At 38.5% G+C, this 26466-nt stretch overlaps 1 protein-coding gene across 6 annotated transcripts in view; it reads left to right on the top strand.

The window, feature by feature from the left end:
- Positions 1 to 26466, top strand: part of AMPH (amphiphysin) — a 183810-nt gene that overhangs the window by 135433 nt on the left and 21911 nt on the right. For 4 of the 6 annotated variants that reach the window (XM_034413368.3, XM_060686129.2, XM_087892432.1 and 1 more), the window contains 6 exons: positions 6361 to 6489; positions 7172 to 7279; positions 12522 to 12545; positions 16634 to 16657; positions 18913 to 18945; positions 22074 to 22124. In XM_034413368.3, the coding sequence (XP_034269259.1) occupies positions 6361 to 6489; positions 7172 to 7279; positions 12522 to 12545; positions 16634 to 16657; positions 18913 to 18945; positions 22074 to 22124 (369 nt within the window). Of the gene's footprint in view, positions 1 to 6360; positions 6490 to 7171; positions 7280 to 12521; positions 12546 to 16633; positions 16658 to 16819; positions 18497 to 18912; positions 18946 to 22073; positions 22125 to 26466 lie in introns of all 6 variants that reach the window. The other 2 variants (XM_034413533.3, XM_034413449.3) reach the window with 2 other exon arrangements.

The following is a 26466-nucleotide window of genomic DNA, read 5'->3' on the forward strand; positions in this document are numbered from 1 at the left end:
ATGATTCAAAAGGAGGGACAGCATGTTTAGTCTTGAAGTTTTGGCACTCTAGGCCAGTGCCTGTTTGGCTGCTCCCTAAAGCCAGCCCTGCTTTGAAGATATAGTGTCCTGCAGCCAGACAGAAGTGGGTAGTCCTTCAACATGCCAATAGGAATTACGCAGGTTGTTAACTTTTCCATATGCATGAATTATCCAGATGGGAAGTCCAATGATGGCATAAGGAGTTTGGTCCTGACTGGCTCAAGATTGATGCCGCCTTTCATCTTTCTGAGGTTGGGAAATTGGAGACCCAAATTGTTGGGGGCAATATGCTAACTCTGGAAACCATTTAGAGAGGACTGTAAAGCAGCATATAAGTCTAACTACTATTGCTATAAGATGGAAAGCATTATCCTTAACCATAGCCCAATTTCTGCCTGCCTCATTGGTGGAGTGTCTGCAAGATGAAAGCCATTTGTGAGGGTATGTTCCTTGGCTAATTGACCATCTTTGTGCTATAACAAGCAAGAGACTCTGATAATATTGCTGAGAGATCTTTTTCATTCCCCTTTCCTCTGCAGTCCTGTGCTGTCACCCAGATTTGATCCAGAGAAAAAGCACTGAAGTGTTTTTCAAATTTGGGGACTTTATGATATGAAATTCCCCAGCTAGCAGCACAAACTAGTTCTGCCAATTTTGAGGGGTATAGTGAAATTGGAGCTGTTCAGCAGAACTTCCAATGATTAAGAGATAACTACATGGAACTTCTGGCTGATGTCACGGCAGGATCATCCATGGAGAGTGGGTCTCCGCTCTCCTGTGCCGAGTTCTTCCTGTTGGTGGGCTCTCAAAGGAGCCAAAGCTGCCCTGTAAGGGCATCAAAGCAAAGCAGGGTGCCCTGTGAGGTTGCAGAGAGTCGCATCTCTCCTGCCTGGCCCAGGGCTTTCTTTTCCCTCTCAGCCATGATGAGAAGAAGAGGCAGCCAAAAGATGGCTGCCATGAAGTTGGGACAGTTGAGAAACAGCTAAGACCAGTGCTGGAGTGGAGTTAGTGAACAGTGTCTGGAACTGGGTGAGAGGATTCCTTTTCACTCGAAATCTTAACCCCAAAAGAAAAAATCCAGGAGAACTATTTGCTCAGAGCTACTTGTTAAGCAGCAAGTGAGCATTTTGAGAAAAATACTAGATTGGAAAAAGATCAAGGGAAGAAAACAGTTTTTTAAAAAATACAGGAAATTGGATTTGGAAATTAGGAAAGTCTTGTTTCGGGAAGGCATTTTAAAATGCTGGAACTATGTACTTAAAAAGTTAACCCTGCTTTGGACTTCCGGTGGCTCCGCGTTCCCTGAATGGACGCTCCTTTAGGAGCTCCAGCCCTGTGATTCCGTTTGCCGCTAGAACAGCGAAAATCAGCTGTTCTAGCGGCTCGAAACTCTCCCCCAGGGAAAAAGGGGGAGAGAAGAGCACAAGGGTCTGGGTAGAGCTCCCCTAGACCCCCAGGCTTTTTTTTAAGGCTGGGGTTTGCAGGGTGAGAGCTCCCTGAAAGCCCTTCAGTGCTCCGGATCCGGGACGATTCTGCTTTAAGCAGAACAAGGGGTCGCGACCACACCAGCAACGCAATTTTAAGGACTATGAGAAAATTCGAATCTGGATGCTGGCAGAGCAAATCAGGAGAACAGAAAATGCAAGTATTAAAGTTTAACTCCATTTAAAAGAAAAAGGAAAAAAGATGGCGCTTAAGGGCGTTTAAAATGAAACTTACAAGTGAAAGTGATCGTTAAAGCTGCAACATTGTAAAAGCTACCAGATTACATGACAAGAAAAAGATTTAAAGTGCTAGTGAATTGAAAAAGGCTATGGTATTGACCTTAACTACTTTATACCTCTAAATTGAGTGGAAAATTATTGGATTTATTGACCTGATAGCTGAACAAACTTAAACTGGGAATTGAAATATGGCTGACATTAAGGATGGAGGATCATTACTATATGAGCCAGCAAATTCACAAGTTGTGACTGTAGAGGTTTTACAAGAACTTTTAAATTTCTATACTTCTGCTATACTGGAATCAATTGAAAGGACTTTTCAAAATTATAATCTGGAGAACAAAAATGATTTGCTGGCTGGAAAAGAGGAAGGAAATCAAATTAATTTGTTTTTGGAGCAGGGAAAAGAGTCTGTCAGAGATACAATGGAAGTTACCACATTGAAAACAGAAGTTTTGACAGAGGCTTCTACGCAGTTAATTGAAAAGCAGCAAATAGACTCTTTCCTGCAGACTGATAAACTTTATCGCAACAGTTCTTGGTTTTACAGACATAATCAACTTTTAAGAGAGGAAGTGATTGATTATATAAGCAGGAAGAGTCGAAATGGAGGCTTCAAAATGAAGGAGATAACTTTTAGGAGAGAGCAATCTTCAAAGATGCATAAGTCTCAAATCTACATCCAAAAATTTTCGAAAATAAAAGCGGGGGGAGGAGCAATGCTGAAGGAGAAAGTATTATTGAAAATAACTTTACAAAAACTTTCAAAGACACATCAACCTCAAATCCAAATTTTAAAATTTTTGAAAATAAAAGCAGGAGGAGGAGAATGCTGAAGAAGAAAGAATTATCGAAGAAAAAGGACTGGAAAAAATACAGAAAGAAGGGAAGAATTGAAGATTAATTTTTTTGGGAGGGGAGGATTTTGGCTATAGGCTGAGAAGCTTAATTAAATTTGTATTTTTAAAGTTTACTCTAAGATAATAATATAGTGTGTTATTACAATTGGTTTTGGTTATAAAAATGATAGATTTTAAAGAGTTATCGAGGTAAAAATGATAGCTTTTTAAGAGGTATCAGGGTATTAAAATGGCTAATTAAAAATTTGAGGGATATTTTTCTGAAGGGCTTGAAATTTATATTTTGAGAAATGACTTAATGTCTTATTGATGTATTAAGAGATTTTTAAAATGTTTAATATAAGATTATAGTATTTTAAGAAGGTATATGAGATAAAATGTTTAAAGTTTTAAAATGTTTAATTTTATGAAGGATTAAAGAGGATAAATGTCCAATTTAGAACTTTATTAGGGAGTAATGTTGATTGAGGAAGGAGGACTGGAAAAAATATAGAAATGGTTAATTAAAAATTTAAGAGATAGTTTCCTGAAGGTTTTGGAATTTATATTTTGAGAAATGAATTAAGAAGGTCTTATTGATGCATTAAGAGGTTTTTAAAATGTTTAATATAAGATTATATTATTTTAAAAGGTATAGGTGATAAAATGTTTAAAGTTTTAAAATGTTTAATTTAGAATTTTTAATGCTGAATAGTTAGAAAGATAATTGGTTTATGAAGGAATAAAGAGGATAAATGTTTAATTTAGAATCTTATTAGGGAGCAATGTTGAAAAAGAAAGGTGTTTGAGGGATGAAAATGAAAATTATTAGTGTTTGTTAATGCTTGTATTATTGGTAAAGTTATTGGATTATATATCAAGAAAAAGGCTTTTATATTCAGGAAGAAAGAATTTAACCCAATTGATTTTGAGAATTTACAAAAGGGTGGTTGATGAATTTGTAAAAGAGGAGTTTTAAAACTTGTAGTAGGTTAGTATATTTTAGTTTTTGCTTGTTAAATGTTATACCCTGTTTTTGCTCTGGGAAGTCGGAGGGTGGGGGTGTGGAGGGTTGGGAGGGTTGGGTTGGGATAAAATTTTTGAATAGATAAAGGTACCAATATAAAAGTAAATGTGGGGAAAATGTTACAACAAATGACATGATAATATTAAGATATGATAAATATTGGAGGAGTAAGAGGAAAAAAGATGTATTCAGATGATACACTGATTGATTGATTATATATTGTATGTATGTTTGTTTATAAAAAAATAAAAACTTTTCAATATAAAAAAAAGTTAACCCTGCTTTTATAAATTGAATTAAAATCAAATTGGATTGAAATTGGTTACTTTTGTAATAACATTGAAATTTAAGCTGAGCGCGCCACCTGCTGATGAAAGGAAATTCAACATATATTTACAAGCTTGGCAAGACTTTGGATATGGAATAAACAATACTCATCTGGAGGATTGTGAAGATCTTTACTGAGTTATATGCATCTACTTTATTGGAGATTTAAATGTGAGAACAAGCAATGTCTAATTAAAGTGACTCCTGAATGTTATGATACAGGATTGAATTTATAAAGAGGATTTAAAGAGATTTTGAGCAATTCCCTGGACTACTTAAAGGGAACTGAAGGATTAATTTAAGGGTTGAATATATGGTTCCTGGACTACTGGATAAGAGCAGGACTTATTAAAATAAGAAAGAATGCTCCATCAGGGCGAATGAGTGGAACTTTGGAAGATATGGTGTTAATGTGTCAAAGTATAAAAGACATTATAATAAGAAATCACAAGGAGATGAAGGAAATAATGCATGGCATAGAGGGAAAGCTGGACAATATAATACAAGGGACAATGAGAAAAGATCAAGAAGCCCAGGAAAGGGAGGAGCCAACAGAAAGAACGGAGGAAAAAACAAAACAGATGAGTCAGCAAATAAAAGAAGAAGATAAGGAGACAACAATAAAAATAATAACGACTGATGAAATGAAACAAGGGGAAAATACTTTAAGAGTTTTAAAAAGAGATTTGGAGACGCAGGAAGATATTTTTGAAAAGGAGAAGGGGTATGGGCAGTTACTGTGAAAGCTAGACAGTGGAAGAATGTAGAGATGGGAGAAAGTCAGGCTGTGGATGCAGACAGAAACAAAGATTTAAGAGAGGAATATGGAAGGCAAGTCAAAAAGCAAATAATTAAAATATTAATGCAGGCAAGAGATGATGATCTTTTAATATAAGGGTGGCATGATTAAAAGCTAGAATACAGAGAGAAATAAGTAAATGGGGAAACATTATATACACTTTTATATAATAAAATAAAAGCAATAATAAGGTTGGAAAATTAGAGATTGAATGGTGTTATTAGTATGTATGTATGTTTAAATAATATTGTGATTGGTATTGGAATAATATACTGAAACATCAAATAATTAAATAATGGGAAAGCATAACTTAATGTAAATATGTGTATTAATATTAGAACTACATTAGCTTGATGAATGTAATGAATATGATTAATATTATTATTTTTATTAAAATGAAAGTAAACAAGAATTAAAGTATTAATCTGGATAAGAGATGAGGGGTAAAAAGGTAATGTATTTTTAAAAATATAATGGTGGCATGATTAAAAATTAGAATGGAGATAGAAATAAGAGAGAGGGGGATTATTAATATACACATTCTTTTATAATGAGTTAAAAGCAATAATTAGAGGGAAGATTAGAAATTGAACAATGGAACTATTATGTATGTGTAAACAATATTGTGATTGGCATTAAAATAATATATTGAAACATTGAATAATTAAATAATGAAGCACTATAACTTAATACAAATATGTGTATTAACATTAGAATTATATAAGTCTGATGAACGTAACAAATGTGATTAATGTTATTATTATTATTTGCATCAAAATGTATGACACCCAGGTGCTACACTGTTCATGCATTGATGTGTATATGTAAAATAAAATAAAAAACTTGTGGGGGGCGGGGAAGAGAGAGAGATAACTACATGAATACAATTTTGGTATTTTAAAATATTTGTTGTGTAATTTAATACTATATTTTATGCTGTATAAATACTCTTGACTTACAAGCATTTGTGTAGTAACCATTTGAAGTTACAACAGCACTGAAAAAAGTGACTTACGACCAGTTTTCATGTAACCATCATTTGTAACCTTCCAGCCTTCTGAGAAGCAAAGGCAATGGGGAAAGCCAGATTCACCTAACAACTTCATAGTTTACTAGGAAACTGCACTGATTCGTTTAACAATTATGGCAAAAGGGTCATAAAATGTGGCAAAACACACTTAACAATTGCTTTGCTTGACAATTAAATATTGGGCTCAGTTGTGGTCATAAATTAAGGATTACCTGTATAAAACAAAGACTCCATTAGATATGGTAGAATAACAAAAACCAAGTAAATAAAACAAAGGGAGTGTGCATCAGTCCTTCAGATAAATAATTGAAGAATTGCAAAAGAATTCTTCCCAGATTGGAAAATAAAAAGAAGGTATTAAAGTTCCCATCTTTGACTAATACAAGAAAAAAATATGTATTTTACTTGCTGTGACATTCTATGAACTAAGAAACAATGTCACTTGAAGAAAGCTTGAAGACAGTAATGTTTTACACTTAAATGATATAGAAATTGCCAGTCCTAGTTCTGAAACACTGAAAAAATAATTATTATTATGGTGTATACTTTTGATATATCATTTAATCTTTCAAACATACTAATTTTTTTTCCAGCAGAGGAAAGGACCTCCTGTCCCACCACTGCCTAAACTCACACCAACAGTAGACATGCAACAAGAAAATATCATCAGTTTATTTGATGATAACTTTGTTCCAGAAATAAATGTGACAACGCCTTCTCAGGTGAGTTGAGATTGAATGTATCAGTCTTCTCCAGCGTTATGTATTCAGATGGATAATACTACAACTTGTTCATCCCAAACCAAAAGACCTTGGCAATGTTGACTGGGAACACTGGACACATTTTTTGAATGGAGATGATAAGAATGACTCATATACAAGCTGTGAAACATAGAATAAGTTGTTCTAGTCACTGACAAAATATTTCCATTAATTTGAGACTGTTTTATACATTTGGGGATGAAACCTCTAGTTCACAAATACCTGGTGGCATTTGGTAGTGAATCCCACAAACACTCTGTGCTCGGATGAGCATGACTAAAATTTGTCCAAGATGAGCACTGGCTATGTAAATGTCCATGATCCTTAGTCCTAACATTGTATTTATTTAAAGGAAAATACACACATGATGAAGTATTAACTGAATCTGAGCTTGGGGCTAATGAAATCATTCATGAATTCCTCACAAAATGGCTTGCATGAAACAATTGAAAGCTAATTCAGAAAAAGTCTGCTATCTTATCCATTTCCTGTTATATCCATGACAACTTCCTATATTCTAAATGGACTAATGCCACTGAATTCCAATCTCTTTCCTTATTATTTGCCCTGATGCATATTTTATGAGAAAAATTATTTGTACATTCCTATTAAAAATGTTTTTAAAGTGTTGTAATTCCAACAGAATGAAGCTCCTGATCCTAAAAAAGAAGAGTCTTTGTTAGATTTGGACTTTGATCCTTTCAAGCCTGATAATGCATCTACTGTGGTAACCCATTCCCCAATATCTCAGGTATTTTTTTAAATATTATATTATTATGATACTATGTGCTCCATAATCAGGGTTGTTTTACACCACAATCCTGTGAGAACCTAGAAATGTGGCTTTAATTTATTAAAAGCAAGTTGCTGACTCTTATATTAAGGGTTATAAAGAAGTGTAATAATTAAAAGGAAATTTTTGATATGGTTGGCTAATATAATTTGCAGTGATTTGCAATGGCTTAGGACAGTGATGGCTAACCTTTTTGTCGTCATGTGCCAAAAGTGTGTGTGCGCGTGCGTGACAGTGCATGTGTGTGCCGGCATCCATAATGCAATGCATCCTGCATATGTGTGCACAATCCCCCACCCCACACCCCACACATGTGCCCCATGCATGCTCCAAGTGGTGAAGCCCCAAGTGGGCTTCCAAGCGCACAAGCCGAGAGCGGCCGATGCGTGGCTGCATCTAAAGGCAAAAAAAAGCAGGGTGAGTTTTTCAAACACCTCCTGCGAGCTGCGACCTCCCCTTCCCCGTTCTTCCCCCTTCCCCCCTCAAATAATCGGAAGGAGAGCACAAAGAACACCTTGTGACTTGAAACTCGAACAATGGAGGACAGCAAAGAGCGGCTCTAAGCACAGATGCAAAGCTGAGGTTTTTGAAAGCTTTCCCATGGGATTTCTATCACAGGAGGAAAACATGGAGCCCAGCCAGCCAACTCAGGTTCTGGCTCCCTTTTTGTGTGTCCCCCGCCCATGCCCCCTGCCCCAACCTGGAACCCAAAACACAGTGGGTGGTTAGTTCTGGCTAGTCACTCCCCTGCGCCTGCCTGCCTTGCCGCCACTATCAAGAAAGGCCCCGAAGTTGCACTGCCCAGGATCTACGTTGGAGGTCGTTTGCCTCTCTGCAGCCCTGCAACCTTGGCAGTGGCACTGGCAAAGTTATGTAGCCAAGCCATGCATCCCGCCAGCGCAGGCCATGCCGGAAATTGCCTGAATGGCTCCGCAGGGCTGCACAGTTGAGCGTCAGGCATCCCCCTTCTCTTGCACTGGCTGCCGCCATGCACACAGTATTGGCATTTCAATGGGGCTTCTCCAGAGTGTGGCTACAATTGCTGGCACCACGGATGTTCCCCCCACCATCAGGACCTTTCTTCCCCCCGGTAAGGCAAACCCTGAGATTTTACAGCAAAGCTGGCAGCAAGAGAAGGAGGAAGAGCAGCTGCTGCCTCTGCAAAGAGGCAGCGGCGCTTTGCCAGGGCGAACGGCCTCCAACGTGGATCCTGGACAGCGCAGCTTTAGGGCCTTTCCTGATGGTGGTGGTGAGGCAGGTGGCCGCAGGAGAGCGACTGGTGGCAGTGCTCTTGGCTGGCAAGGGGGTGGATGTCCTGGGGCTGCATGAGGGCGTCGACAGCATGGCCAGTGTGCACGAGTGCTATGAGGAGCTGCCCAGTGGGCATGCACGCACTGGGAAATGAACTTCCAGTTTCAGTGCACACATGTGCACTGGCCAGCTAGTCTTCTGGTTACTGGTGTGCATGCATGCATGATGATCAGCTGGCTGGGTGATCTTCCGGTTTCTGGCACTGCCGCATGTGTGAAGGCCAGGTGATCATCGTGTGCACATGTGCACCAGTAACTAGAAGACTAGTTGGCCGATGCGCACGCATGCATCGGAAATCCGGAAGAGGAATGGGTGACGCTGCGTGTACCAGGCAACATGGCTCTGTGTTCCACTTCTGGCACATAGGTTGCCATCACGAACTTAGAAGATGCTGCAGAAGCAGACAAAATTATACAAAATAGGCTTAAATTCAATAATGAAAAATGTGCAAAATTTTGGCCAGTTTACAAAATGTATGCTGATTACAGAATTTAGAATTTTTTTTAGTGTTTAGCAACATATATTTGAAATGAAATGAATAACAGAATTGAGTAATGTGATGTTAGGCTTGATAAGAACCAGGGTAAATATGTAGCTTTGATGCCACGTAGGGCTGCATATCAGATTAACTATTTCATCAATCCAGGTTTCAGGTTTCCCAAAGCACTTCATTTTTAAATTTTATTAATGTTGCTATTTCAGACTTTTCTAATAAATGATATTTCAACCCTACAAGTGTTAAAAACTTATTAACAGAACACCTGTCCTTAACAATAGATTTAAATTAAACATTTGTTCCTGGGACCTGGAGCCACCAATGCTAGCCTAGCCATTTAAAAATGCACTCTGTACATTGTATCACAAATCATGTAAGAAAGTAGACTTCTGTCAATCAGACTAAAGATCTGATTGTCTACATCTGTTAATCTGATCTTTCAAAAAATGATTGCAAATTTTGCTGCTTGTAAAATGCTGTGTGGATGTGGGCTTGTGCACATGCATGCATGCTTTCAAATCAGTTTTTGACTCCTGGTAACTACCTGGACACAATTCCTGCAGTTTTCTTGGCAGAATTTCAGAAGTGGTTTGCTATTATCTCCTTCCTAGGGCTGAGAGAGTGATTGGCCCAAGGTCACTCAAGGACTTTGTGCCTAATACAGGATTAGAATTTACAAGTTTCTAGCCTGATTCCTTAGGTGCTATACCAGTCTTGTTCTCTATAACGCCACCTTTGTTTAAACAAATTTCTGTAATAAAAGTTTCTAGAGTACTAAAGCAAAATGTACTATTCGTACACATGAACAGTACAGGGGTGGGTTTCAAAACCCATCGCTACCAGTTTGCGCGTGGGTGCGCATGTGCATGTGCTCGTGCATGCACGCAACACTTCTGTGCATGTGCAGAAGTATCCGGGTAGGTGGGCGGAGCTTCCCACTGCTGCTGCTGCCAGTTCGCCCAATACATGGCGAACCAGTAGCAACCCACCACTGGAACAGTAATAGTTTAGTTTCAAAATGATATATTTTTTAAAAAAAATCAACTCTGCATATAAAAGTTTATATTGAATTGTGATTTCACACCTGACTAGTAACTATTTTATTTATTTATTTATTTTTATTTTTACTAATTTAGTGATTTGAGATGTTATACTCTAAATTTTGGTATAAAATGAAAGAAGAAAACAGCTTACAGCAAATTGAAAACTACAAGATCAGTTTCCAAATTAAGTAACATTATAAATCATTAAAAAGCAAGCATAGACCTAACAGGCAATCAAACTAAAAAAGGATTTAGTGCAATAAGATCTCTTCCCTTTTAAAGCAACCCATTTTTCTATTTCTATGGATCTGTTTACTGTATACTGAAGACCTTGAGGACCAAGTAGGCCATAGGCAGAATGAGGTGTGCAAAGCTCAAGTCAATCAGTGAAGGCTTTCAAACTTGATGTATGGGACAGGGAGGAGAAATCTTATAGTGCAATTTCAGCTGGCATTATAAATAAGCTGAAGCTTCTTATAGTAAATGATCTGATACTGTCAAACCTCCCCTTACACTTGAGGTCAATAAAGAAGTATCTGAAAAGTGTAAAGGCATCATGGCAGAGTTAAAACAGGCCACAAAGAAAGCAGTCATTAATATCATTTATTTTTTAATAAATGAAAATTTTCATATTATTATACTATCCAGGAAAAGAATACTTTACCTGATATGATCCTAAATAGGAACAGCTGTTAAATCTACTTCTTAAAATGTTGTTTTATAATAGAAGTCCTTGTTTACATGCTTATGATTATCTTATACTGTTATAGCAGTTCATTGAAATATACTTAGAAATGAAACTGTGATAGGATTGAGAAACAAAAATATAAGAATGCGTGGCAACAGAAAAACTGATTATACATTCATAGCAGAAGTCTAATAAATCCAAGCAGGAATAATTTCGTTAAATAAAACATATCACATAACAAGGCAAGCTAGGACACCTAGAATATAGTTTTTGAAGAAAAAGAGAAATTATTTTTTTAAAAAATCTAAGTGGCCCAAATAGAAATGAGTAATAATCACAGATGACCAAAGTATAATAATATTTTAAAAATTAAGTATCATTAGAGCTAAGGGGAAAAAAGAGGGGAGAAAGGAAGGGGAGATATTAGAATGCTTTTTCTTACAATGTTTTTTTCTTTATCTTTTTTAAAAACTTTTTTGAAATCTATTTTTTGCCATCAGAGTTTTTTTTCAACTTTTGCTATAGAGGCAATTCTCAATTTAAAACCATTCATTTAATGGTTTTATTGAACCATTACAGCGCTGTTGTATTAAGTTACAACAGCGCTGATAAAAGTGACTTGTGACTACTTTTCACACTTATAATTGTTGTGGCATCCCATGATCACATGATTGATTTTGGGTTGTTTGGCAACTGGCATGTATTTCTGACAGTTGCACTGTGCCAGGGTCATGTGATCACCGGTTTTAACCTTCCCAGATGGCTTCCAACAAGCAAAATCATTGGGGGAAGGCACTTTTTTTTAATGACCACATGATTCACTTAATAACTGTGGTGATTTGTTTAATTGAGGCAAAACTGTGGCAAAAAGTTCATAAAATGGAGCAAAACTCACTTAACAACTGCCTTGTTTAGCAACAGAAATTTGGGGCTCAATTACTGTTGTAAATTGAGGACTATCTGTACTCAGTGGTGGAATTCAAATTTTTTTTACTACTGTTTCTTTGGGCGTGGCTTGGTGGGCATGGTGTGGCTTGATGGGCATGGCTTAGTGGGCGTGGCAGGGAAGGATACTGCAAAATCTCCATTCCCACCCCACTCAGGGGAAGGATATTGCAAAATCTCCATTCCCACCCCACTCTGGGGCCAGCCAGAGGTGGTATTTGCAGGTTCTCCGAACTACTCAAAATTTCCGCTACCAGTTCTCCAGAACCTGTCTGAACCTGCTGAATTTCACCCCTGCCTGTAGTGTAAAGTTCATTTTATGTATGCCTGTGTATTCTTTTCCTTTTTTGTTTTTTGCTATTATTTTATTTTCTTAATTTAAAAAATAATTAATATTAAGGGATGTGATCATTCAGTCAGGGACATTATGATTATCAACAATGCTACCAGTTTACCACAAGTAGCAGCAAACCTCCTGGAGAATTACACTTTAAGAGATAACATTGGAATTCCTTTTCATTGGATAAAACAAATATAAATGTTTGGAATATGGGATGGGATGGGCTATGATGCACCCAGATCCATTGCTCTAATCTATAACTAACTCCTTTGCCAACTTTGATTATAATGTATAATCACATTATTAATTTTGCTTTATAGCACATAAAAAGATGTACAAATGAGGTTTTGAACATTGTCCTTCTTTTCCCTTCTCAGACACTACCTTGGGATCTGTGGACGGTATGATTGGCTTTTATTTCTTTTTATCTTGTTTTTGTTTTATATTTCAATGGTAATTTTAATGTGCAAAATATGTCAATCACAAAAAAGATATCTAAATTTTGAGAGGCAAGTTAGGGAAAGGAATAAGTAATAGAATAACAGTTAAATGTTGATTTCAGTACTCAGATTTTAATTTAGTTTGAGAAGTCTCTGAGGTTACCTTCTGTATCTGTATTTTTATAGTAACCCCAAAATTTTGAAATTGCCTTGCTTTAAGAAAAAATTAAATATGCTGTGCAAGATTATTTAATAAAGGCAAATAGAATCTGTTGATAATTACATCTGTAAATAATATTTACATCACCCTCTTAAACTATATATTATTCTACTAATATGTAGTGACAAAATTTAAGAATATAAACTGCTTTAACATTAAAGAGCCCTGTGTAATTTCGTTGTAGATACAATTTTTAATACTGACAGAAATTATGCTGATATGGAAAAAAAATACTCATCTGTTTCTTGTTTTCCTCTCTTTATTGTGGACTTCAGAAAACAATTTAAAGAATCCTACACTGATGGAAATATTATGTAAACTCTTTAGTTACATTAATATTCACAAATTACTGATACAGATACTACCATAAATTTGTAAATGAACATTAAACAAACATAATTCAAAAACACATAATGTTATTGGATTAATTGGTTTTATTGGTTTTAGTTCACCGAGTAGTCTCTATCCAGTGGAAATCATCCTTATCTGCATTCAGACTGACCATGAAACAAAAGCTTGAAACATTTTGATTACTCTGAGTTATGCCATCCCCTACCCGCCCCCCATCTTCAAATCTAGAAGCACTTTAAAAGCATTTTACTGGTTGAATAGGCTGGTGCTTATTATCCCGCCCTCTAAAATGAACTGTGCCCTGGCTTGGATGCTCCATTGTCTCCATCTGTAATACCTTCTTGGTGTTCTTTGAGCTTATTTGTTTCCTTGCAGGCATTTTGTTTTCCAGCTAAGTAAAATTTTCAGTGTAAAAAGGGAGTAGGGTTTGCTCTGTTTATATACTGTAGATCAGGAGTCTCCAACCTTTTGGACCTCAGGGACCACTAATTGCATAATTTTAAATCCCACGGATCACTGGTGGGGGGGGAGGCTCAGCCGCCTTTCGGACCTACTTGTCTGCTTCTGTAAGGCCTCCAGGTGGGAGGCCCAAGAGAAAGCGCCTGGTCCAGGCACATAGTCTGGAAACCTCTTTTGTGTTCCTTCTCTTAAGAAACTTGGTCAATCTGAGTGAAGGAAAATGAAGACAGGCAGACTGACGGTGGCTTGCTGAGGTTGGTGGGAAAGTCGGTCCCATTTTCCAGAGCTGTAGTAGTCACAGGACTGGCTCTTTGGTCATCCCAGAGCAGCTCCTCCACCCAGGTGCACCAGCTCCCCGGCAGGCCAGTGCACTCGGGTGGAGGAGTTGCTCTGGGATAACCAAAAGCCAGTCCTGTGACTACTACAGCTCTGGAATATGGGACCGGCCCATGGTGGGGCTGTAAATCTCCGCCACAGGGGGTGGCATGTGCAGTGTGCCACTTTGAAGGTGTTGCAATGTGCAAAAAGGAGCGCAGCCCTTGCCAGCTGGAATGAGGCAATGATGCTGTTTCAGTGGGGGGGGGGTGGAGCGGCCCAAGTGGGCCAAAGCGGTGGTGGCAATGGCTGGAAGATGCGCGAGCGAAGTGCTATTTGCATTTGTGCAGCATCAGCATTCCATCTTCGCCGCAGTATATATGCATCAGCTGGTGGCGCCAAGGCAGCCCTCGTCTCCTGCCACTTGGGGCTCGGAATGGTAACAATCCTGCCATGCTTCCCTGCCTTCCATGCAGCCTTCCTGGGATCCCTTTGGCCAGCTTGCAAAGGCAGCCTAGCGGAAGGCCACGTGAAAGGCAGGCAAGCATGGCAGGGCTGCAGAGAAGGGAGCTAGTAGCCTACTCCCTTTCCGGCAGCCCTGCCATGCTTCCCTGCCTTCCACACTGCCTTCCCGGCAGTCCCCCACAACCTTCTGAGGTTGGTGTCCAGCCCAGCCTGGCCAGAGGGTGAGCAGGCGGCCCTTGGTGGAAACGCATATGATGAGCTAAGGCTAAGAAGGGCGGTGGCGGTGCTCCGGGAGGGCAAGCAGACATCCTGGGGCTGCTGCACATGCACCCACCCCATTTCTGCAAAGGCAGAGCCCCCCCCTGCAGGGTTGTCCAAAGAGGGGAGGGGGATGCTGCAGAAAAGGCTGCCTTCCACCCGGGCCCACATGTCTCCCGTGCTGGCTCTGCAGGGCTTGGGGCTAAGAAGCAGCCCACTGGCTTCTGACTCGGCCACCTGTCTGCTCTCTTTGACCACTGGCGCCACTTGGCCTGCAGAGTCTGGTGCTCCGGGGGAAGGAGGCTTGGCTGCGGCACCACTTCCCACCAGTGAAGAACCGGAGCAAATGGCGCAGAAGCCTCTGGTGGCCAATAGGGCAGCAGCCCCCAATGTGGGGAGAGGGCCAGGTCCAGATGCGCCCCCGCTGAGCCCGCGGCACTTTCCCTTCAGCCTGGGTGGTGGCGCTTACCCGGCCAAGCCAGTGCAGGTAGCCTTTCATCTTGCTGAAGATCAGGTCGCTGCATTTATAATTGCGCAGCCAGTTGGAGTGGGACATGGCATGGGTTGAAATGCCAATGCAGCCCCTCCTGAGGCCGCCCTGGCTGAGCGATCGCAGTGCCTCCGCAGCAACAGGCACACTGCCGTGGCTCCCTTGCCCAACTTCGTCTCCGTGCGCTGCACTTGGAAGGGGCCACCACCATTGCCGCTCTCCCTCCCTGCCTGGCTGCACAGTGTGCACACGTCCACTTGCTCTCCCGAAGAAATCCCACCACCATTTGCTTTCATTTCGCAGTGGGAGAAGGAAGAAAATGAATGGCGGCACTGCGGCACATGCACATGTGCATGTGCAGCAGCCCTGGGATGTCCGTGGCCAGCCTGTCCTCCTGGAGCACCGCCATGGTGCCACCGTTCACTTTCATCAGCCGCAGCAGGCAATGATGTGCATTTAAGAAGGGGAGCATCTGGCATGTGCTGCACTGCCGCCATTCGCTTTCTTCCTTCTTCTGCCATGAAATGAAAGTGAATGGTGGCAGAGTTGCTTTGGGAGGGCAGGCAGACGTGTACACACTGTGCAGCTAGGCAGGGTGGGAGGCGGCGCAGCACACGGAAGCAAAGGCGGGCAGAGGCGCATCTGTTGCTGCGGAGGCACTGTGATTACTCAGCCAGGAATCCCCCACCAAGCCACGCCCACAGAAACAGTAGGGAAAATTTTCACCACTGCCCCAGCTCTCCACTAACAGGCAGCCAAGTTAACTGCCTGAAGGACCCCATCCTGTCCCTGGGAGTTAAAGCGCTGAAGCACAAGTGGTGTGGGAAACTTCGGCCAGGGTCCTCGAGAGAAATGTAAAGATTTCTCTGCGGACCACCAAAATTTTCTCACGGACCACCAGTGGTCCATGGACCACTGGTTAGTGTCCACTGCTGTAGATTACTCTATCAGTGATGGTGGGGGTGTTGTTTTCTGCTTGGTAGTTCTTTGTTTAGTCTGTTTTCTGCCTGATTGTTTGACTGATTTCATACTGTTAAGATTAAGATATTGTTTCCTGCTTGATCGTTTGTCTGGTGTTAATTCAGAGTTAATCCTCTTATCGGGTGATTGATTGCTGTTAAGAGGTATTCTGGTCTTTTTGTTTCCTTTGTAGCTTTCTTTATCTCTTTTGAATGGTGTGCAAGTGTTGTTTATTCTATTTGCTTATTGATGACTGATTTCTTTGAGTTGCCAAGCTTCTAGGAATTTCTGAGCATTTTTGGATTTGGATTGATCTAGGATGCTCACAGTTTCCCAGTTGAAACTATGGTTAAGTCTGTTCATATGTTGTGAAATTAAGGCATTTTCATCGTGTCTTCTGATTGCTAGTTGGTGTTTATAAATGCACTCTGAATTTTTAGGTTTATTTGACATGTTTCTTTTCAGTAACATGATGAAATATCCTCTTCATTTTCTCTGATCTTTTCTTTTTAATATTTTCTTTCTTCACAGACCAATAATGAGGTGGTGCAGTCGGTAAGTAGTTGTTTCCTTCAAATGTAGATTTCCCTTACAGATATTGTAAATTGTATTAATTTCTTAATTTAGTCAGTTAATTTTGAATTCTGTATTTTTTTTTCTCCCTAACCTTTATCATGCTCATCTTGTTTTTTTCTTTACTTTCCTACCTATTTAAAGCCTGACTCTCCAAAAAGTCATTCCCTCTGTAATCTGGTCATGGAGGAAAATCCAGACAGTGGGTCAACAGAAGATCTTAACAAGCCCCAAACTGATTTATGTTCACTCATTGCGGGCCTAGATACAGATTCCCTCAAGAAGGCAGCCAATGAGAGCCAGGAAAGAACTGCTGGTGGTCCTATGCCTTTTCTTCAGGCAGAGGAAAGCTCAGCAGAATCATCTGATATGCTAGCTTTTCCTACTTTGCCTGCTGTAGGCAAGCATGAGGATGGTGCATCATGGACAGCTTATGCAAATGAACATGAAACCACTTTCCTAAGACTCTGCCTGGACATTAGTCATAGTAGAGATGATGGCACTGATCTGGTGGAGAATAATCAGCTTTTAGTGAGTGAAACTTTGGCTGAGAAGTCTTCAGTGAAAACTGACAGCTTTTCGGGTGGAGAGCCATTTAGTGTGCAAATGATAAAAGAGGCAAATCCAAGCTTAGAAGACTTACTCTGGATAAATACGGACTCATGTGAAAAGGTAGACACCAGAGATCCTAAGCTCAAGGTGTCCTTCAATGAAATTGAATGTCTTAAGGCCTTAGGACAACCTGATAATGAAGCTGTAAAAAAGACCAAGGTAGAAATTAGACACGTTTTAGAATGTACAAATGGGCAACAAGAAACAATAACTGATAGTTGTCCCCAGAAATTTGATGTAGACTTTAATAAGGCTGATATGGTTAAGAAGACAGTTGGAAGAGATTTCAAGAACATGAGCAGCTCTACAGCTCTAGAACATAATAAACTTGAAATGCAGAATGCTTTGTGTTCCCTCTGTCAGGATCCTGAAACATGCAAGGGTAAGGGGGCCATAAAATGCACACAGGAAAGTGATATGGCAAGTATTATAGGAACTGCTAACCTCCAAGTCAAAGACAATTTTTCTACAGAGTTTGGAAATCTTGGATATGATTTTGAAGCAAAAGAGGCAGAAGAGCTTTGCAAAAAATATGAAGATTGTGGCCTTAATATCTCTCAAGAGAATAAAGATATTGAATATAAAGCTACTTGTATATCCCTTGACAAGGATATGACTGTGCACCATGGGCTTGAGAATGCAACTAATGCATATTTCAGTAGTTCTGAGTTAGAGAATATGGAAGGTGAATTGGTGGATAGGGAAATGTTTTGTGTGACTGAAGAACCTAACATTAGTTTACCCAAAGTGTTGGAGACAGAACCCTGGGATGATAGCTGGGATCCTGCATTTAGTTCTGATTCCTGGGGGTTTTCTAGCCAGTCAATTAGCTATGATTCCTATCCCTTTCCTCCCACACAAAATTCTCTAGATGGAAACCTGGACAACCTGTGGCCAGGTTTCATGCAAGATTTAGGAGAATTAAACAATAGCTGGGGAACTGCATGTGTAATGACCAGGCAGCAGAATCAGGAAGCGTCTTTACAGCAAGGATCATCTGGGGAAGAGACAAACATTAGCACCTGTGGATCAAACAAGATAATTAGGCCATTGATTCTGTTCCAAATGGGAAACTCAGGAAAAGCTAGCACCGAAAACTTCACTAGCCCCAAAGAAAATGAGACCAACAGCTCAGATTTATCTGAAGATAAAATTGCTAACCGGAGATATGGATTGTTATACCAAGAAACTGAGGCTGATAAAGAAGAGGTACCTACCCTATTATATAGCATAGTTTAGAAAAGAGAGATTCCCTAGATGATATTTACCTTTATATAAAATATGAATTTTATGAATAGTCCTCCTTATCTTTCCTTTGCTAATCTATGTAGTCATGTATACATGGCACAATTCAACCATATAATTATGCTAAGTTGACCACAAAGAGGTTGACTGTTGAATATGCCATTTTATTTTGTACCACATCTTGTTTTAGAATTTTGCTTTTAGATAGTTTATGTTGCTGGCATCGCTTCCAATTATTAAAGTGTATCACTGTGCTTTCTTTTTATTTTTTTATTTTATTGTCATTCTTTCCGTTCACTTTAAAAGATGTATACATTTGGGCCATGTACAAATAAGACTTTGATATTAAAATCTGTCTTCTAATTTCTAATTTGGCCTAGGCATCAAGCAATGCTTTCAATGGATTTGCACAGGTAAGGAGTAACTTTATTTTATTTATATATCTATTTATCTAAAATATTTTTATAGCCATCCTTCTGGAAGCTCACAACTATAATAAAACCCTAGATCCATTTAAAAAAAAATAAAACAAAAACTTAGCACCTCAGTTATTGTCTTTGGGTGCTTCAACAACCAACTCAAGGCATCCTTACTCTATCCCAGAGTAAAAAGTCAAAGTAAAAAAACCTCCCAGAAAACTAAAAGGGTCTGGATCACTGGAAAAAGGGTGCACTATAAAGTAGGGGGAAGCCATAGTAGGGAAAAGCACCTTTCTGAAGTCCTCTTAGATAGCAACATTTCAGGGAACTGACTTGGAGCATGCTTATGCTATTTTATCCGACAGATACCATCAGAGATAAGCCAACTCACAATCAGTCCATTCCTGTACTATGTAGAGCTATAAACATGATACCAAGGTCTTTAATTTTACCTAGAAGGAAACTGGCAGCCAGTGCTGCTTAGGCAACACATGAGCAAATCTTGAAGCACCCAGCACTATGTGTTCCCATGTTCTAGACCAGTTGCAGCTCTTGGGTAGTTGTCAAGGGTGGCCCAATGTAAATGTTTTGGAGTAACACAAAGAGGAAATAACTTAAGTATGAGTAACAGTAAGTAAGGCTTCCCAGTCCATGAAAGGATACAATTTGCACTCAAGATGAATCTATACAAAGCCTCTTCCAGTCATGGCTGCCAACTGTTTATTGATCAGGTCCCATGAGTGCAGGAGGACCCTCAAATCAGTCCAAGAAAGTGTTACCCCATCAGAGTAAAACATGAATATCACCAAACCCTGGGAAGGGAACAACCCTAAAACATTCTATCTTGTCAGGGTTGAATTGATGTTAGTTTCTCCCTATTCAGACCCACACAGATTCCAGGCACTTGGTCAGCACTGCAGTAGAATCCTTTGCCCTACCAGGAATGGAGAGATGTATTCTGTGCCATCAAGTGACCTCACTGAGTAATTTCATGTAAATGTTAAAAAGGAGAGGTGAGAGACCTGAGACCTGAGGCAACCCACAATGCAGGGTCTAAGGGTTTGATCTCTCCCCCATAACACTGACCAGAACCAGCTGTAGAGAAAAGAGAATACTGCAAAACAGTGCCTCCCTAACTCCAGCAAGCGGGATCGAAAGATGACGGAGTTGTAGGCCAACTTCACCAGAAGACAGTGGGTTATCAAATCCATAATATAATGGTTCATTGGTTCATAGTTCATTAGGTTTAGAGGTGTACAGACTTTGGATCTAAAGTAGACTCCCTTAAGTCTGTTAGAAGTTCATTAAGGCCATGCCTTTTCCTGTACTTGTACAACAGTCTCAAAAAAATCACCTGGGTTAAAAGACAGTAGAGCAGCAACAGTAGTCTGCCTTCATGCCACTGTCCCAAATATCTATTGCCCTGAATCTGCATGGCCATGCTGATCCAGGAAAAGCTACCAATCTTTAAGGAAATGTCAGTTAGGATTATTGCAAATGCTCCTATCAAATCTAAATATCTGATATGGTTGAATTTTTAAAGATTTTGCTTTAAATTTGTTTCCATTAAAACATTGGAAATTATGTGGAACACATTAAATATATGTTCTTTGTTAAGTTAATGTGAATTAGTTGGCTATCACAGTCAAGCTGAAAGATGTTGTGGAGCTTGGTGTCTTGTTAAACAAAGGTTTGGCCATCTTGTTGCCTTATAAACTGTGTATTACATCTTTAAATTTAATGCTTCCAAACTGGATTACATTAGATTCCAAATCTTAGCCAAAATGCTGCTACTGTAAACAATAATGTATGATATATCAAGTTTTGCAAAACAGGCAGCTGCTATTGTGCATAACATTATTCATAAAATTTACAAAAACTGCAACTTGATTAAAAATACTCAGCCTAGAATCATATGAAGACTCTACAAGCAATTATGACTTATGACCATAATTGAGCCTGGAATTACAGTTATAACATGTGCCAATCATTAAGTGAGCGACCACATGACCATGCCTGTTTGTTCAACTTTTTTTCAGCAGTCATTAAATGAGCATGGCAGTCATGAACTGAACATGACAGTAATAATGTCTTCTATTGTGTCTTTTTATGTACACTAAGAGCATATGCACCAAAGACAAATTCCTTGTGTGTCCAATCACACTTGGCCAATAAAGAATTCTATTCTGTCCTGTCCTGTCCTGTCCTGTCCTGTCCTGTCCTGTCCTATCCTATCCTATCCTATCCTATCCTATCCTATCCTATTCTATTCTATTCTATTCTATTCTGTAAATGCTCCCGTTGTTAAGCAAACATCATAGTTGTTAACAAAATATAGCATCTGCAATGGGATTTTTTTTTTGTTTTGCTGGAAACCTTTTTTGATAGAAACACTAGTTTCTATAAAAATAAATGTAAATTGTGATCACGTGATTGCAGGATACTGCAAATGGCCATAAATTCAGGCTAGGCGCCCGAAATAACCAAGCACTTCTCCTTTACCATAGGCGAAGATGACCAACTTCTCCTGGATGCTCAAATCTGGATCATAAGTAGTTCTGGGGAGGTCCATTGTAACTTTAAATAGTCACTGAGTGATAAATCATAAGTCAAGGACTATCTGTACTGAAGTCAATGATCAATGACATATGAAATCCAATTTTATATTTAATAGATCCCTTATAAATGAAAAAGCAACTCAAAGTACTACCCAAGAAATGTTAGTATAAAAATGCTATAATAATGAATGACATTGAATCAAATCTGCTGTTTAATAAGAAAATATAACAGAAAAGTTTTAATGTCCACCAACGAGCTTTATAGTAATAATTCAGAGTGCCTCGTTTGATTACAAAGTCAGTTTGTTTCTAGAAGGAAAAGTTTTTGCAAATCTCAGTCCCCAGATTCCATACTAGTAGCTTGCTTAACTCACAAAGAACTATGAAAAAATGATGTCAATTATCAAATGTTGGGAAAATATTGAAATTAAATAAGACGACAAAATTAGAATTGTATGTTTTGATTAATGGTCTTGTCATATTGTACATAATTTTTAGTAAGTTTTTAAATGCTGATGCTTAAATAATTCTCTGAATGTATTCTTTCTATATGTACATTCCCAGGACACCTCCCTGTTTTCATTGCAGCCAAGTGAGGATATTACAGATAGTAAGGTAAGTTGTTGCTTTTTGTATCAACTTGTATTAACCTCACTTTCTAATTGCTTTTGGAAATTGCCATTTTAAAATTATTAGAGACTGTCAGAACAAGTTTGAAAAATCTGCAATTATCATTGATAGAAAGAATAGCTACAATTAAAATGAATATATTGCTGAGATTATTGTATTTATTACAAACAATTCCAATAAAACTGGAAAAAATATTTTGAGGAACTTAATAAAATAATATTAAAATATATCTGGCAAGAGAAAAAAGCAAGAATTAGCCTAAAAATGTTGCAGGATGCAAGGAGTTGGATTACCAAATTGGGAACTATATTACCAGGCTGCGGCATTAACATGGATGAAAGAACCGATTGTATTGAGAAATATAAAATCATTGACTTTGGAGGGGCATGACTTGCAACTGGGATGGCATGACTTCTTGTGGTATGGGAAAAGTAAGATACATGGTTACTTTCAAAGACATTACATAAGGAATGCATTACTGTTCATATGGGAGAAAATTAGAGAGCAATACTATTTAAGGATACCAGTTTGGCTTTAAACAATGGAAGAACTGATTCACCCTAACGTTATCAACGTGGGAAATATCATTAGATATAAAGACATTTTGAATGCAAAGGGCGAGCTCAAAACTAAAAAAGAATTGAGCTATCAAGGGATTGATATGGCATGGTATTCACAAGCACAGATACATTTTATATATGAGAAAGATGCTAAGTCATATGGTTTTTATAAAGAATAAACAGAATTAGATAAAATATTAGCCGGGACCGAAGAAAAATTGATAAAGAAATTGTATAGCTATTTATTGGGCATCAAACTGGAAGACCAACAAGTGAAGGAGACAATAAAAGCATGGGTAAAAAATTTTGGTTACACAATAGAATTAGATAAATGGCAGAAACTGTGGGACAGGAACTATAAATTAACAATGTCAACTGCATATAAAGAACATTTGTATAAGATGTTTTACAGATGGCACTTTGCACCAGCGAGGTTGGCAAAGATGTTTAAAAATGTCAACTAAATGTTGGAAATGCCACCAGATACCTGGGTCTTATTATCATATGTGGTGGACATGTGTAGAAACAAAAAAAAAAAAATTGGACAAAAATACATACATGGATGGAAAAGATGACAAAGTAGCACACTGATTTAAAACCAGAAATATTTTTGTTGGGGATTTTACCTGAAACTTATAGTAAAGGGAATGCATATTTAATTATTCATGTATTAACCACAGCTAGAATTGGGAATTATTTTATCAATGGTTAGAGAATAAAAATGGAAGTTAGAAACAAATGAAGGAGATTAGTGAAATGTAGAAAATGTGTTAAGATAGAGATGTAAACAATATGATGATTGTTTTTATTATGACTATTAGGATCATTACGTTCAATATTATTATTATATTCTTATCAGAAGATATTTAAAGAGGGAAAAATTAACATATTTATTATGCTCAATATTACTACTGTATGATCAGAGAATTAATATCAATACTGTTGTAAATTTTGATGGTTATAGCACAGAGATATTTGTACCCAGACAACATACTGTTGAATGGAAGATGGAATGTTTATATTTAAAAAAATTAAAAAAAAATCATTTGGAAAAGAATATCCCAAAGAAACTTTGTAAAAGAGCCTTGATAGTACAGTGGTCTACACACCCTGTTATTAACACAGCTGCCTGCAATTTACTGCTAGTTCGAATCTCTCCAAGGCTCAAGGTTGACTCAGCCTTCCATCCTTTCTAAGGTAGGTGAAATGAGGACCCAGTTTGTGGGGGCAATAAGCTGACTTTGTATAAATATACAAAAGTATGAAGGCTATTGCTTAACGCATTGTAAGCCGCCCTGAGTCTCCGGAGAAGGGCGGCATATAAATCAAATTTTAAAAAAATTAAATTTAAATTTAAAAGGCAACCATAAATGATAAAACAAGAAAATAATCTGGAAAATGTTTTGTTATTGGATCTACAAAAGAGGCTTATTAAAGCCTTAAAGAAATGTGTGATGGGATAAAGAATTGAAGAGAAATCAAATCCTACAGCAACCCTTTATGGACTTTTTGCTGACACCTGGAATGAAAATTTATATTTATGAATTTGCTTATAGATGGGAAATGAGATATGGAATTAAGAGGTATCTCTTTGTAGCTATATAGGAAACAAAGAGTTATTGAATTTGTTTATATTTGTTGTGATCAAGGTTGGAAGTCACTTCTTTATACAGATAGTCTCGATATATGACTATTATAGCTTAATAAATATGAACTGTATGTTTTTCAGAATTATGATCAGTGGTGGATTTAGCCAGTTCGCACCACTTCAGGAGAACCGGTTGTTAACTTTCTGAGCAGTTTGGTGAACTGGTTGTTGGAAGAAATCATTAGGGTAGAGAACCGGTTGTTAAATTATTTGAATCCCACCACTGATTATGATATTTGAATAACCAATGTATTACCAAATTATTACTATCTTGCCCAAACCTATATAGCTATGGAACCGATATGTGACCATAAACATGCATCTGGCAATAGAATCTTTGGTTATTCAGGTGCACATCCTAGTAGATGTTGATATAGGCTCATTGCTCCATAATTGGGAGTGACATCCAGCAGTAGTTTCCAGATGTCTGTCAAGAGGATCAGCTAAGGCTGAATCTCTTTGCAATCTATGCCATCAACTGTTTTCTTCGATTTCAGTGGAGACAATAGATTTCCTCCAATTTCTGTGCTTCCTCATCATTTTATATTTGTTTTCATTGTCTTTACTGCTCATCATTGTTTTGGCAGTTAGCAGTGTGGATGGCATTCTAATTCTCCTTGGTAGGTCTGCCACAGGGGTGAAATCTAAAATTTTTTGCTACTGGTTCTGTGGGCGTGGCTTAATTAGTGGGCGGGGCTTGGTGGTAAGGTGACTGGGTGGGCGTGGCCAAGTCAATGTCACTTCTTTGCCCTTTTTTAACCTACAAAACACAATACAACACAACTGTCACACCCACAATGTAAAAGCAGCTGTGCTAGATTCAAAATGGCCCCACAATAAGCAGGAACCTCACACAGCTACAAAAAGCCCAAAAAAACAACTTTCACACTTTACACATACAAAATTCCACATACAGCTTTGTGAGATTTTGTGTGTTTGGTAGTTAGAGTGAAACTCTACAGAAACACACTAAATCTCAGAAAGCTGAACAAATATTATTTTATTTTAATTTATTTTTATTTTTATATAAAAGCAGCTAAATTTAAAACTTCCTAAACTTTAAATGGCTAGGTCTAAAAAAAGAACAACTAAAAAAAACCCCAATTAACTATTTTTTTAAAGCTCCCAAATGGGGAAAAAACTTACCCAATAGAACAGGGGTCTTCAACCTTGGCAACTTTAAGACTTGTGGACCTCAACTCCCAGAATTCCTCAGCCAGCTTTGCTGGGAGTTGAAGTCCACAAGTCTAGGCAGGAAGGCAGGCAGGCAGAAAGAGCTGCTCACCGATGAGCTTGATTGCAGGCAGGGAGATTCAGTTGCTTGCTGATGCATGGATTGCGATCATTATGCGATCAACAGCTAAGGTAAGCAAGCTGGAGGCTGGGAGAGGGTTGGGGGGGGGAGAAAAAAAGATTTTTTTTTTCTTTTACATGGCTCTGGCGATCCAAGCTGAGTTGCCTGATTAGCAGGCAACTCAGCTGGGACGTCAGACCTTGGCTGGTCAGAGCCATTTAAAAGGAAAAAAAGGCTCTGATGATCACGGGGCTCGGCTGGGCATGGGGGGCGGGGCAGGGATTTTTGCTACCAGTTCTCCGAACTGCCCACCGCCATCGCTACCTACTCACCCGAGCCGGTCCGAACTGGGAGCATTTCACCCCTGGTCTGCCACCAATCCTTGATTTCTGTCCCTTTTTCTTTGAGCCTAAGAACTTCATCATGTTTCATTTTGGCCAGATCATCTTATGATATATTGGGAGAAATCCAACATCTTAATTCCCAAACACACTATTTGAAAAATCTATCAGAGGGTAAATTGTCTGAAATATTGCAACCAAAACATCCTCTCTGAATAATTGTAAATGGTGTAGAATTTTTTATTTTACTTCAGCAAGAAATGTAGATTTTCATGAATATGTTATCTGCATATATGAAGTTTTGAATTTCCTTTATCTGTTTGACTTTTTGGTTTTATTTAACAATAATTTCTTTTGTTCATATTTTCAATGAAATAGCTTCACATTTTTCTCACTTATTGATTTATTTTTTTAAGAGATGGGTGAATGTATCCCTAGTCTTGTGTCAAATCTCCTGTGGGGTCTTTGCATTGACTATAGTACT

Source organism: Pantherophis guttatus, chromosome 4 (assembly GCF_059756535.1).
Source record: "Pantherophis guttatus breed Tessera chromosome 4, ASM5975653v1, whole genome shotgun sequence".
NCBI classification, from domain to species: domain Eukaryota; kingdom Metazoa; phylum Chordata; class Lepidosauria; order Squamata; family Colubridae; genus Pantherophis; species Pantherophis guttatus.